Source organism: Ostrinia nubilalis, chromosome 11, assembly GCF_963855985.1.
Source record: "Ostrinia nubilalis chromosome 11, ilOstNubi1.1, whole genome shotgun sequence".
NCBI classification, from domain to species: Eukaryota; Metazoa; Arthropoda; class Insecta; order Lepidoptera; family Crambidae; genus Ostrinia; species Ostrinia nubilalis.
Window position 1 is genome coordinate 3,448,588 of NC_087098.1, and position 15,727 is coordinate 3,464,314.

The 15,727-nt window shown below is 37.1% G+C and overlaps 1 protein-coding gene across 2 annotated transcripts in view; it reads right to left on the minus strand.

Moving 5' to 3' along the window:
• Nucleotides 1-254: 254 nt before the first annotated feature.
• Nucleotides 255-15,727, minus strand: part of LOC135076114 (serine proteinase stubble) — a 203,538-nt gene continuing 188,065 nt past the window's right edge. For both annotated transcript variants that reach the window (XM_063970578.1, XM_063970577.1), the window contains exons 4-10: nt 9,560-9,724; nt 8,445-8,858; nt 7,906-8,154; nt 3,492-3,684; nt 2,686-2,983; nt 2,102-2,251; nt 255-1,410 (exon numbers count right to left, since the gene is read on the minus strand). In XM_063970578.1, coding sequence (XP_063826648.1) covers nt 1,273-1,410; nt 2,102-2,251; nt 2,686-2,983; nt 3,492-3,684; nt 7,906-8,154; nt 8,445-8,858; nt 9,560-9,724 — 1,607 coding nt within the window. In that variant the 3' untranslated portion in view covers nt 255-1,272. The remainder of the gene's footprint in view (nt 1,411-2,101; nt 2,252-2,685; nt 2,984-3,491; nt 3,685-7,905; nt 8,155-8,444; nt 8,859-9,559; nt 9,725-15,727) is intronic.

Below are 15,727 nucleotides of genomic sequence, written 5' to 3' on the forward strand. Positions count from 1 at the left end.
AATATTTCTCAATTTAGCTATAAATAGATTTATTGGATCATCTCTTACCAAAGGATTTTACTCAAACCAAAATGGTGAGTAAATAACACATACAAATTATTGTAATACATTATTTACAGTCGTTAACATATCGGACCAAACTATTGAAGAAACTACATATAATGTAGCTTTATGTAGGTACAGCTATCGGCGTCGATTCCTAGAATAGGTAAGTAATCCATGGTATTTATTTTCAAATAATTCAAGAGACAAAATGAAAACAAAGAGTGTATTCAATATTTAATATAAACAATATTAAATCAACATCATCATAAACTATCCATTCAAACAAAATTGTAATAGAATATACTATAGACAAACATCACATCAGTGCGCATATACATAAAATGCTTAACTTGTGAGGTCTCGTAAATTTAAAGTTTCATTAAAGCATTTAAATAACATTTCTAACAACAGAAAGTTTACAATAATTACATGAAACAGTCAAGAAAAATGAAATTGTAGAAAATTATTTACATAAAGCTGGCATAGATATTCAACCAAAACAATGCGTAAATAATACTGTATAAAAAGTTTAAAAAATCACTAAACTAAAAGGCAAGAAATACGTAGGTACGTAAAATACAGTGTATTTACAATATTTTCGTGTCTAAACCTAAATTAATCAAAATAACATTTTTGTAGAAAGGTTAAATTAGCTCATACAGTTTACATTATTTACATGAAATATACGAAATGGTACCAAGTGCTTAAGGCGGAAGAATACAATTAATTCTTGCACCGTTCCCCTTTACCAATAAACTTTAACTTACAATAAAATTTCGTCAAGTAAATCAGTAAAAATAAAACATTATCAATGATAACATCGGTCCAACGTTTATTGGTATAGGGCAGGGACACTCTGCAACTTGATTCCCGAATTTCTGACTTCATTTGTTACTCTCGCACCTTCCTGAAACTTGGGACGTATGAGAGGGACAAACGGAACCATTAATAAGGACTCTTCAAGAGTATCCCTGGAGAATTGAGTTGATAAAAGGCGTTCTATTGTTCAAGCCGAGCTTATCACCGCTTTGAAGCTTCAAAACGCAAACTACAGTGTCGTTAGGCTCTACAGCTTCGGGTGGACTATTCCAAATGAAACGCCTCAGAAAATGTTGATTCCATTCAACATTTTTGAAGGTAACTTGCACTGCACTTGTTAAGTCCGTTCGTGGTCATATTGAGTCGTTTGTCGCGCCTACGTTCATTCAGCACTTCACAAAGTATCTCTTAAGAGTTCACCGTCTGTAATATCCAGGGCACAAATTTTGATATTCTCGTGCAAACGCCGGGCAGATTCGCTTCGCCGCATCCTATACCCCAACTAATGATGCCGGCGAGGAAATACCTTTGGTCTTTCCCTTTTACCTGAAAAAATACAACACGAAATACAACAACGATAACTGTTTCTAGGATAACAAGACATTTCGGCTGAGTGCCTTGATTTGGTTAGACTGGGATGCCTGGATGGGACGACGAGAGTTTTTCAAGACAAATTGAATTGTCAGTTATTTTTGCAAAGATGCTCTCTGTCGAAAAAATACATTGTTTATTCTAGGATTTATTTTTATGTCGAGTCAATCTCAAAGTTTAGCACTTTCATAGAGTAGTGATAGTTAATGAATGGAATCGATTGTTATTAATTTTCATTTTCTGATGCGATTAACTTAAAAAAAATACCTTTATCTGCATAACTCTTCTAGGTACTCGTTTTTTCTATCTTTTTTTTCTTAGCTGTAATTTTTGGCATGTGGTTCCGACAGAGTGTAATAGGATGGATGGATTCTTTCGTTTCATTCTTCTCGTAGATGTTGTAAGAGGCGACTAAGAAATATGCAAACATACAAAGCCTCCGCATCTGATCAACCAACGTACATTATGGCTAGCATAAGGTGTGAAAGCCAAATCCTCCATTTGCCTCCGATAAATTAGTGGAGACAAAAATGGTTTGATTATAATTATGATAATGATGATGATGGTGATGACGACGATAGTAATGATGATGACGATGATAATGATAATGACGATGATAATGATAATGATTATGATGACTGTTTACCTGCAGCGGCCCCCCCGAGTCTCCCTGGCAGGAGTCGTGGCCGCCTCTCTCGTGGCCGGCGCACAGGAAGATGTCTGGTATGAACTCGTGCCTGCCAGCCCGGAGGAACATCGACTTGCACCGCTCGTTCGACACTATTGGCACTTGCACCTGGAAAGTATTGATGAGATTCTGATTAACTTGAAATGGAAAACAATATTTTGAAACTGTTTGAAAATAAAATACCTTAAATTAGCGAGGTAATTATGGAGCCTGTTAATATTATAGGCAAATGATGCCACCCGAAGCCATGGACGTTTATGGCATCTTTTGTTTCCTATCTAGCACAGTATACTTATGTACCTTAAGGTGGAATAGTTGTAATTTAAATATTTTTTACTAAAATGTTTTGCTGTCCAAATTTATATGCCAACCTTATCGTAAACAACTTTAGTGATTAAATAAAAAAAATACTGCTTCAGGTGGGAAATTATCCCACGATCTTTCACGAGATTGGTTTAGCGTAGTAATGTAATTTACTGTTGTATAAAAACTTATTGTGAAGATAATTCTGTGCTCAATATACCCAATACCTAATAACTCACCTCTTGTAAAATAGACGGCAGCACCCCTCCTTCAGACAGCCTGCCCCACCCTGTCACAGTGGCGTTCTCCCCCACCAGCAGGTCATCGGTCGCCGGCAGGCAGATCGGAGATATATGGGGGGCGAACTGAACCGGCGCTTCTAACTTCACCAGCGCCAGATCGTACTCGTACGTGAAGAAATTGTACTTCGGATGGACGGCCTTCCGTGCCACGCCGCGTTCCACAAAAGGGTACTGTTCTGACACTGATGAGAAGTCGTATTCGCCGACTCGTATCCTTATTTGGGAGGTGAGGAGGCTGGAAACAATAAGAAGGTGATTAGGAAAAGGAACTGATGATGAAGAGTAGGTACTAAAATAATCCTTGCACATGGAGTCCTCAAATTGTTATTGTCAACCAATCTAGTCCAGAATGTAATCCCGAAAGAATAATTTGTGGTTGGTTTTCACATCGTAATCTTCATAGAAATACGAGTATAAGCCGTAGGTATCTTTTATTTTAACCCCCAAAACCCTGTCTATGAACTCAACGGTTTAATCCTGTAATGGTTGAATACTAATATTTAGAGCAAACTCTAGCGTAAATCTATTCATTAGTACTGCTTTTCAATGTTAAGTCCAATCGCAAGCTTGAAGCTATACTAACAGACACATTTATACTTGTTTAAGAAATAGGTTCAGTCAAACCAACGAGATCACACGCGATCAGCCGGCGTGCAGTGATGGCGATGAGACTTAAATGTTTAAGGTTTGGCTGAACCTTAAGGAGATTAATCAGCTAATATCTAAGTATCCACAAAACTTACTCATCAACACAATGGCCAGCCGTAGCGATCCAGCCTTCGTTGATGATGGCGCCCCCACACCGATGCGTGGAGGAGAACCCGAAATATGAGTTCCGTCTCACAGACACCTGCCACGGCCACTTGCCGAAGCTGGAGTCCTTGCCGCCCATGATCCGCGTCTCTGGCCGCGGCCACATTGATGTTACACCGCACTCTGGAATGGGAGAAGGTAAGGTGTCAGTAAGGTCAAACAGTCTTTAACCGATTGAGTCCCAGACAGCATTAATTAATGTCATAACAATTGATTATCTATTGTGTCTAGATTCGCGGAGCTTGAAGGATTAATGCTACATCATCCATCATTTCAGTTATTGGACGTCTACTGTTTAAGAAAGGCCTTACAGCAGCAGCAGCTAGCAGCTACACATTTATAAAATTATGTAGATCTATCATCATTCAGTTAACAGCTGGACGTAAGCCTTCCTTCTTGATAAAACCTAAAAAATACTTCAGCTTTGTCGAGGCAGTACCTATCGAATCAAAGACTGATACTTATAGCATCTCTTTGTAATTTTTGTTCCTATTCCTATCTTACTATTCAAGAACTGAAATTACAAGCAGAGACGGCCTCTCGTTAATTGCGACTTCTCAATCAAGTTAAGTACCTACTATGGCATCTTATGCCGCTGTAAATTGCTATGTTATAGTCTGATCTGTTTAACTGACTTTATAGTCTGTCTTGTTGACTATACAACCAGGTGTCAGGCTTTAAGAATCACTGTAAGGCTACTACTAAAAAAAAACTAAAACCCAACTACGACAAAAAACGACGCTGAAAAAGTATAAAACAAGATTTTCAGAATACTGAACTGAACGAAGTTGCCAATGTAGTTGCATAGTAATTTTCATGTTTGGAAAACCGCAGTCACACGTTGTCAAAGTGCTACGGTAGGTAGGTTTAAGTAACGTGTGACTACGCCTTTCCAAACATGAAAATTACTATGCAACTACATTGGCAACTTCGTTCAGTTCAGTATTCTGAAAATCTTGTTTTATACTTTTTCAGCGTCGTTTTTTGTCGTAGTTGGGTTTTAGTTTTTTTACTTTTTATTATTTGTACTATTTTGGTGTTAAAGTGTATTTGTGGCGCATAATATGTATTAACAAAAGTTAAATTGATGAACTTATAAGTAGTAAAGAAGCTATGAACGAAAAGATCTGAATTATATGCAATCAGCCCATGAATACAGGTAAAGTCACAAGCAAATGCTAGTAATATATATATATATTCAAAATGTACAAGTAAAGCGCTTTCAAATGATACCAAACACGGCATATTTATCTTAACTTTATTTTTTTACTCTGTATGTTTTGTCCGCTAGAGGGCGCCACATTCGATTTTGTGAAACCCCATATAGCCTATAACCAACGGACAATTAAGACGCTTCTAATGATATGTCATTTGTCGAATTCTGATAAGTAGTTTAGAAGTTACGAGGGAACACATGAACATACATACATACATACATACATACATAGCCTGTCAAACTCATAACCCTCCTTTTGCTTTGCCGTAGTCGGGTAATCATAACCCTCCTTTTGCTTTGCCGTAGTCGGGTAAAAATAAATAAATAAAAGAACAGGAATTATCATGTTAAGTACGTAACAGCTTAAGGGTACTTCTCATTTACACTCAAATTTGATGGTCACACAATAATAGTTCATAAACGGTATAAGTTAGAACAATACCTTTGAAATCAGATGATAAAATATCTATTTAGCTACATACAAAATAAATTTTATCGTAATAGAAGCAAAAATAATACGAAAAAATCACATGAAACGATAAAAAACGGGGTCATTTTTCGAGTTCTCATCGTGTCACACCTTCGGTTGCAATGAAACATTTGGTTACTGCATTCACAATTTTCATTCAATTTATGTGTATCATATACTAAAATCATCGTAATTAAATATACTTTCCACACAATAGTCAAAAAAATATCTCCTTATAATTATTTTGAATTGAGAAAGCGAAATACGTTGGTCACACGATTTTAGGTACCTAAAATTTTGAGTAATAATACAAGATTGCCGTTAAACCGAACACCAGGAACCAATCACAGTGTTCTATTCGGTTAACGTCAGTCACGCTTCGACCATTGGGGAGGTGAGATAGGTCGATCGTCGCTCCGCGAAAAAAATACGTAGCTTTTTGTGATTGTCCATAGACATACCGTCGCTTGCTTGAACAATATTTTCTACCTCTAAAATTTAAACAATTTAATTGAAACTTTGCCATTGAAAACTTAACATGTTAGACTTATTTGTGTAGTATTCGACTTGAACCGTTAAATTCAAATTTAAGGATAATTCATAAAAAACTAAAATTTTCGTCACCTTCGTGGCATCACCTTCGTGGTGTTTTATACACGAAGGTGATTTTAGGCCACGAAAGTGATTTCTTGCTTTGGTTTATTTTAAAATATAGTGACTGGTGTTTATGTTTTTACAATATTTTAATAACTAATAAATTATACGTGGTAAAGTAGAGATCAGTACATCAATAAATAAATAAGGGCCTCGTATTTTTGTTGTCTGTCTGTATGTATGTCTGTTTATGTGACTGTGTATCTGTTTGTAAGATAAATTTAATCTGAAGTTTGAGTTAAAAGCTGTACAACAAAAATACGAGGCCCTCTGGGCTAAATAAAAAATATATTTTTGTTGAGGGACTGATAATCAGTTAGAGTTCTTTTTTATTGAGGTACTGATAATCCGTTTTTTGCTTCTTTAGCATTTCAGAATGCCACCAGTGTCACCCTTAAAACCAATTGCGTAGAATCTTGTGACTTAGTAGGTGACCTAATCCGTAAAATTTTATCTTGTATTTAAGTAGGTACCTATTTATATTGTGTTATTGCTATTTATCTATGAAAATAAGACAAAATATATGTTTTATAAACACTTAAGAGTCATTTACAGTAGTAAAGTTTGAAAAAATTATTGCTGTGAAGTACAGAATCTTTTTCGTGGCATCAAAAAATTCAAAACGTTAAATCTTCCAAACGAGACTCACTATTTGACTGATTTACTGAGAATACAATCTTCACATCAAGCGCTACAATTTTTGTTTACAAAAAGTTGAAATAAGTTAATAATAAAATTCGCCACGAAGGTGACGATGAGAACCGTGGCGATGAGAAATACCCTTAAAAACCCATACACTCTCAGCCTCTAAATCTTCACTCATCACACAAGTAAATCACGATCTCAAGCGGAGCAATAAAGGGAAAAATCTTTTCTCGTCACAAAAAGTATGCAATTTGTTTGATGAGACACAATCTTTATCGTGCAGGGAGATTACAGCTCGACCCCATTCAGGCACGGGCATTAGAATTGCCGCAATTTATTTTGAGACGATCATACTCTTTGGTTACGCGTCAAGTGAAAATTGGCTTACAAATTGTTTTACCGTGGCTTACTTTTTGTCGGCTTTTTTGTTTTTATACTCTTTGAGAGCGTGGACTGGACTCTTTTTTAAGAGCTGCCCCCCTAGACAAAACGCACTTTTTGATCGAATCGAAAATCGAATCCGTCAAAACTCCATACAAAAAAGGGGCTTTTCGACCACTTTGCGACTGGTTTGCGATTATAATTTGCACTGGTTATGTTCGAATTATGCGTTAATACCTTAGCCGCTTAAAAAGGGAATAGTTACGTTATTGCATAAGCATTTTGATTGACCAGTGTTTGAATATAGATTCATCATCATCGTCATCATCTCAGCCATATGACGTTTACTGCTGAATATAGATTAAATCCTTCATTTGCTTCTAGTAAATTGGAGACAGTCGTGCTCCTGCAGTGAAGACTAAGGCTGAGTTGCACCACCTAACTTTGATCGTAACTTTAACGATAAGCGGTGCTTTTTGTGTGGAGTTTGACAGATTTTCGACGTTTGTTAAAGTTAAAGTAAGATGGTGTAACCCAGCCCAAGACTAAGTCCTGGTTCAGATAACCGTGATAACCGCGATAACCGCGCGGTTTCTGGGTGGTTCAAATTGGCTGGGCACTGAGGCGATAACAATGTGGTTACATTTTAATGCAAATGTACAAGTCGCGATTATCGCTTTCTCTGAACCAGGCCTAAATGACCTGATGATGTAATAAACTCACCAGCATTTTCATAAAGGTTACTAAACCTAAGTTTGTCACCTGTCATTCGTTTTGCAATGGAGGGAAGTCAAACCTTAACTTCGAACTCCTCCTATATTCTTCTGATTAATTTCGTTGCGGGACCAATGACAGTTTAACTTTGCCCCGGGACATAGTTGACCTACACTGGTTGGATTTTTATTGGCGGTCAAGCTGTAGGTCCTGGCTACACAGGAAGCGGTGGGAAGGAGAGGTGGGAGTAGTCTCGTCAACTCACCAGCACTATTAGTAGCCACCGTGGTCTGTATCGGCGCTTGCGTCGACTCGTCCGTCTTGACGTACGGATCCTTCGGCTTCTGGTAGTTCTTGTGCGGCTTGCTGGTGGTCGTGGTGAACTTCTTCGTTGGCTTCGGCTTGCCAGCCGGCTTCTCCCAGTTGGAGGGTCGGGGTTTCGTGATGAAGGAGGGCTCTGTCGTCGCCTGCCAGTGGATGGTGTTCAAGTTGCTTGGTCTCGACATTATTTGTGCTGGAATTGTGGGATAAATGCAAGTCAATAATGGACCAATGCAGAAATTCAGAGTATGTTTTGGTATTTTACATTGGTATTTTTTTTTTAAACTTTATCTGTCATATTATTTTCTTCGTGGGATTGTTTTAAAGAGATGATTTTTATAATTATGCGATTACCTTCTATGAAAGCAAAATAAGTTAGTTGACTACTGTAAATATTATTTAAAAAATCCTATAAAAATAATAACTATCTTTAAAAGCGCCATCTATACTTTTTATTAGGAACTAATAAATTCTCACACTCACCTGACGAAATGCTATTTTCAGCATGCTGCTCCGACACGGCCATCGGCCGCGCTCCCGATAATATACTAAGACTAGACGAAATCTTATTGTGGGGACTAGTTTCCGCTTCACTCGGCCTATTTACATTTTGGTACTTATTTACACTGTTATACGTTATTTTATTAACTATATCACTATTTTTTTCGCTACTCGATTCTAAATTGTCTAAGGAAGGTAAGTTTATTTCTGGCGGTCTATAACTGTAGGACGTGGGCGCGCCATCTATTGGTTTGGTCATGAACGACGGTCTTTGAGTTTGCCAGTTTGGCCGTGCTATTGTTTGTGTTGACGCCTCCACTTGCTGGTGCGTCGTGCTGTGACCGCTAGGTGGCGGTGTATATGGTTTTTCTGTCATTGTGACTGGACTTTGTGTTTCTGGAAAAGAAAAAATACTATGATGAGAATACTAATAAAATTGATTCCTGTATAACGTTGAAAAATATAAATATCATTAAATAAAATTTTGTACGATCAATTCTCAATTGGAAAATTCTAAATAATTTAGCCTGAATTAATAACATGCGTAAATTATAAAACCATTCCTTCCTTTCATCGGTAGATAATGTTTTAAAACTTAGTCGCCGCAAACGGCAACTGAAAGCGGAGTATCACCTAGTACAAAAAACACAAAAGACATTGTAATAAAATTAAAACTCTTCACTTCCAATATTAAAAAGCATTACCTACATAAATAGGTACTTTAAATTACGACTAGGCTACGAGAACAAAAGATGAATAATTTCTATTTTAAACATAAACCAATGACTCGTTTTACTTTACCTAACACAACGCGATATCAGTAGGACCTTTAGTGGCAAAATGGTGACGGACGCATAATTTTACCCGACTGCGCCAGAATAAGGGTTACCTATGTTTTTTATGTTAGGTAAGCAGGTACCTACCTATGCTCATGACTTGTATAAAAGTATGTTTTCTAGTAAACGCGAACTTTTTGTGCCCTTAATCTGCTGTAAAATGAGCTGGTAGCTTTCCGATTAATTTTGCAATATAATTACAACACTAAGTAAATGTCCTACTTGTTGATGGCTCCCATGAGATAGTGTATGAACACATACCTTCTATACTGATTGGCTTCTCTGGCAGTAAACAGCAAGAGCCGATGATGAATCGGTCTATGCACACTCCTGCATGTTTGCCCCCGACTCGGTTGCATTCTTGCACCCACATGCAGGAGCCTCGCGACCCACCGGCCTCGCATGATTTGCGGGACATTTGGTAACCTGGAAACAAAAATAACCTTTATAAGCCTGAATAATAGAACTGAAATCTTTTAAAAGTAGTCAATGAAAAAATGTGCAAGTGCAATGTGAAAAATGATAATTATGACATGATAAATGTTGAGTAAAAGAAGTAAGTTAATATTATGACCCTTTTTTAAATTCTGCTGAGGCGTTTTACGTAATAGATATTTTTTCCATTTTCTATTGAAACAAACATGCAATAAACCTTCATAATCTACACTAATATTATAAAGAGGAAAACTTTGTTTGTTTGTTTGTTTGTTTGTTTGTTTGTTTGTTTGTTTAGTTGTAATGGATAGGCTCAAAAACTACTAAACCGATTTTAAAAATTCTTTCACCATTCGAAAGCTACATAACTCACGAGTAACATAGGCTAAATTTTATTTTGGAAAAAATAGGGTCCCGTAAAATATTAAGGATTTTCATAAGACGTGGAAAAGCGCCATCTATCGTCATTGGTTAAAATCTTCTTGCGCTTGACAAAAATTTTTGAGGTACGTAAATATTCATGAAGGCAAAGCTGTCAAACGCCATCTATCGACATCATTAGTAAATTAGTAACTAAATATTACATGTGCTATTAATAGCGCTGTTCGTAAATAATATTGAAAATTTAATAAATAAAGATATTTTATGTAATTGAACCATTCACTGTATGTACCTATTTGAATCATTCACTGTGTTTAAACGAGCAAATCAAAGTGTTAATTAGTGACTTTTTACAAACTTCCTTGCAAATTCTTACTATGTGCCGCCATCTACCGAGATGAATATTAGGGTACGGTTCAGCGGCGGACAAATGGGATGGGCGCGTGGGCGATTGTAGTTAAATAGGATAAGAATTACTTCGTTTTTATTTTCTGTATGTAATTTGTAAATTTTTTGATAGGGTCTTTATTTTAATTACTTAGGTTGGTAGGTACTTACTTATTTGATTTTAATGATAATTTCTATAGGTACGTATAATTTTAGTAGAAAGAAAGGTCATTGAATGACTAAGTGACTCACTCACTCATCACGAAGTCTCGGAAACTACAAGTCTCAAAAGATTTCTCATAGGGGTTAATGGTCTATCTATTCCACTTTGATCACCTGGCTTTGATCACCAAGATGATCAAAGTGGACTCCAGTTAAATGATTTTTTTAGTGTTCTTTGATCACCTATAAATAAATCATACCTCTGAAGTGTCACATACATGCCCAATTCGTTTATTGCGGTTTTTAGAAAATATCAAAAATGTTACAAAACAAAATATTATGTAGTACAACAATGGGACATGTGACTATTCAGACGAGGTCTGATTTGTTTGTAGATGATCAAAGGACACTAAAATAATAATTTAACTAGAGTCTACTTGGCTCACCCAGGACATCGTATCCGTGGGTGATCAAAGGCACAGAATAAATTCAAAGGACACTAAATTGTCGCTGTAAGTCCACTTTGATCACCTGGCTTTGATCAGCCAGAAAGTGGAATACACCTCCTTTTAGAACGTAGGTAGTCACTAAGACGAAATTTTGCAAAATTCAACCCTTATGGGAGTTAAAAAGGGGGTTAGAAGTTTGTATTGCAGTAATCGGTTTTTAAAGTAAGAGACTTGAAAGTTAAAATGTATGCTCACTATGATCTCTAGATATTGTGGAGGTGTACATATACTGTTCGGTACACTGTGGTACTGTGTACACATCGGTTTGCCGACGATATTGTGGTCATGGCAGAATCGTTGGAAGATCTTGGCACAATGCTCGAAGACCTTAATCGATTTTCCCAACAGGTAGGCCTAGGATGAACATGGACAAAACGAAGCTTATGTCGAATGTCCATGTTGCGCCCTACCCAGTTTCAGTTGGGAGCTCAATTCTCGAGATTGTCGACAAGTAGGTATGTCTACCTCGGACAAACGATCCAGCTAGGTAGGTCCAATTTCGAGAAGGAGGTCAATCGTCGAATCCAACTCGGCTGGGCAGCGTTCGGGAAACTACGCAACATATTTTCGTCCAAAATACCTCAATGCCTGAAGACTAGAGTGTATAACCAATGTGTGTTACCAGTGATAACTTATGGCTCGGAAACGTGGCCTCTCACTATAGGCCTTATACAGAAGCTCAGTTGCACAGCGTGCTATGGAGAGGGCTATGCTTGGTGTTTCTTTGCGAGATCGAATCAGAAATGACGACGGATTAGCAAGCTGAAGTGGCAATGGGCAGGGCACATAGTACGCAGAACTGATGGCCGATGGCGCAGAATGTTTCTGGAATGGAGGCCGCGTACCGGAAAACGTAGCGTGGGACTTCCACCTACAAGGTGGACCGACGACATCGTAACGGTAGCAGGGAAGCGCTGGACGCAGGCCGCTTCCAATCGATCAACATGGAAAGCATTGGGGGAGGCCTATGTTCAGCAGTGGACGTCCTATGACGGAAATGGTGGTGGTGGTGGTGGTACATATACTGAAAATGTATCATTAGAAATCAACTACGGGGGCTAAGGAGATAAAAGGAGGGTTGGAAGTTTATATTATGAAAGTCCTAATATGTGTTTAAAGTAAGAGAGTTGAAATTTAAAATGTATGCGCTATAGATGCTAAGAGCGGATTTTACGAAACTCCACCCCTAATGGAGTAAAACGAGGTCCACGCGTACGAAGTCGCGGGCGGCCGCTAGTAAATAATAAATTCCGCAATAAGAGACATCTATCCCTTAAATAAAGTATTACGTTAAACTGTTTCACGTACATGGCGCCACCGTAAAGTAAAGCAGATAACTTTGTCTTCAAATAAGAGATGGCGCTACCAGTTTGCAAAATTGAGTTTTCAGCACTTTCAAAAAATTAATACTCCGTGTAAAACAATCTCATTTTATACACTTTTTTAAGCGTCAACGTGCGTGCCGCGTAAAATTAATTGATGTAATAAACTTAATGCGAAGTATTATACCTACTTAACATACAATATCACGCATTAAAACGTTAATATTATACAGGAAAGTAAATTCCTCGGTCTTAAATTACTGTTGTAAACAGAAAAATTATTGTCAGCATTAAATTTCATCACAAAATTAGGTGGCATCCCGTTCCCATTAGAGAACTGAGGCAAAATTGTATTTCTGATCACGCGACCGCATTCTAGGCGATCATAAGTGTTTTTCATAACACAGTAAAATGGCTAAACCGAAGTAATCAGAGCGAGACTTTACGAAAATCCGTGCAGTAAGAGGAAAACCTGTCGCGGAGATATGTGGACGAGTATTGTCTGCAGACTGGCGATTTATGTAATAATGTTTGTTGTTTTGGCTAAAAGTTTGTTGTGAAACAATGCTTTGTGAATTTGAAAAAAAGGACAAGATTTTATGGGTTATTAGGTCTCCATTTAGGGTGATAGAGTAGTTTATAGGCACTTTTCTTTCTGGCTTGGGAGGGTTTGACAAAGAGAACAAAACTTTATGGCTTATTAGCTAGGTCCCATTCAGGGTGATAGAGGAGTTAAAGGTATAGGATAGGCACTTTTCCTTCTGGCTTGGGGTAAAGAGAACCCTAACTACATTAAGTTCAAAGGTATAGACTGGACCTACTTTTCTTTACTTGAGGTCGTAAATAAACTGTTTAGGTTGTATCAAGTCAAAATACGAAATCATAAGATAAGCTGACCTTCAGTGGAATTCTCCTGTATCTTTTATTTAAATTCTTTCTAGTCCTTTTAGTCTTCCGGTAGTTACTCACTGTATTTGTTATCACGATCAGAAATTAGTCTAATTTTAGATAAGTACATACATTTATTAGGTTTACTGGGATCTTTATTCGTGGTCGCTGCGTCTTTTTGTAAGTAAAATAACGAAATAGACTCTTACTAATATTATAAACGCGAAAGTTTGTGTTGATGTCTGGATGTTTGTTACTCTTTCACGCAAAAACTACTGATTTTGATGAAACTTTACAGTGTTATTGTGTATAATCCAGAATAACAATAGGTTATAATTTATGACGATCTGTGACAAACTAAATTTCACGCGGGTGAAGCCGCGGGCAAAAGCTAGTCTGTCATAAACGTAACTTTGTTCATAATAAAAGAAGTAATAGGTACAAGCAAACGAGAACTTTTCTAATATTGTCCACAATGTCCACGTATGATTAATACTTTATTATCCTGTCGTTTCTCGGAAAAAACTTCGTATGGGTCGTATATTTTATTAAGAACAAGTCCAACAGAAAACAATTTAAGTTTGCAACAAAAGGATTTATTCGAAAAGTTCTTACCTGAAAATCGAGTTGGAGAGGGAAACTTCGATGGGTGGTCTTACGTTGTTTGGCATATACGAGTATTTACTTAAACGTATGACGTAGGTATGAGCAGGTAACTACATGACAATGTATTGTTTTTAAGGATATTTTCGATATGACATTTTGCCTAGGCCCTAAGAGAAGTGCTTTTAATTATTTCAATGGCTTTTATGTACCATCGACAACACAACAAAGTACACATTTCTGTTTCAAAATCATTCTTATTACAATTCGATAAGATGCCGCAGTGCAGTGATAGCTTGATGTGCCATCGTCTATACAGGGTGTTAGGTAAATGGGTATATGAGCCGACACTAGCCCATGTTAACATGTTCATATAAATGGTATGGTGAAGTCAGAAAATTGATATCTTCATTTTAATTATTTTAATTTTCATACAAATCGGATATTATAAAATTTATTTTGTATGAAAATAAAAAAAAATCTGAACTCTCTTTCTTTCAATCTTGTCTCTCTTTGCAAATCCACTCTACACAACTATCCAACGAGATACTAATAAAGTACAAAATAGAGAAACTGCGACAAGCCTTATACCCACAAAACAGCTGTACAACCAAAGATAATACCGGTTTATGTCGTTCTATTACAACATGTCAAAGAGTCTACCATGACGTTCAATTACAGTATTGGGGTCCTCATCATAGAACAAAGGATTCAAAAAGCTTTTCTCATAGGAAAGCCGACACACTGACTCGGTTCAAAAGTCTTGAAAGCTCGGAATTGAACGTTTCTCCGATGGCTGGGCTTATTGGAATACCTAGGTTGCGAAAGTGATTTGAAAGATGGTAAAAGTGTTACTATGATTGTATTTCAGGCATAAACATCGGCAATTCTTTGTTGCGATCTCATCGTTTGACGCAAGCTTTTTATTGTTTTCAAATTAAATAATATAATGTGATAATTAGGTCTCATTTCTTAGTCTGATAGAATTTAATTTTCTATCCAAATCGACATCATCACGACTCGCGAAAAGTCGCTGGTTAAAACTGGACGTGACCAGTCGAAAACATGGTAAACTGGTGCGCACTAGTTACAGCTGATGACGATGAAAAGCATTCAGAATACCAAGACTTTCTAGTGCCTTTAAACGAACGACAGACAAACAGAACAAAATTTTTATTATTGGGCAATTTGTTCTAACGAAATGGTTTTCGGGAAAATCCCCTCGGGACTTACGGAACATTTCTAGTTAAAAGAAGTAGGTCAATTCTAGAAACTTAAAATATTATATTTTTCGCAAATACATAACTTCAGACGAAGCCAAATGCAGTCGCTAGTAAAGTTTTAATTCAAAGAAAAGTACAGACTAAGTGCAATTGGTTCCGTCTAAGTCCCGATCCGTTCCGCAGAGGGACTTGTGTAAATTGAGTCCCCGACTTTAAAACTAAGTTTAAATTGGCCCGGGATCGGGCTCCAAAGGTCGGAATTTCTTCGAAGAGCGTATTTTCTTAAGAAAGTTTTTTGCGATGTTAAAAAGCAGTTTGGGAAATTTGGAAATTGGGGTAAGCTGCTATACCGATTGGGCCTATCGTGTCGCAAAGTATTACACAGACTCTATACGTAGCTACTTACTGATTCAGCAATACATATTAAATCAACAAACTAGAAAAACGAATCTGAATCAAATTTTGAGTATCACGTTAACCTTTAGCATACAATTTCACATACACTACTGCAAATCTAAG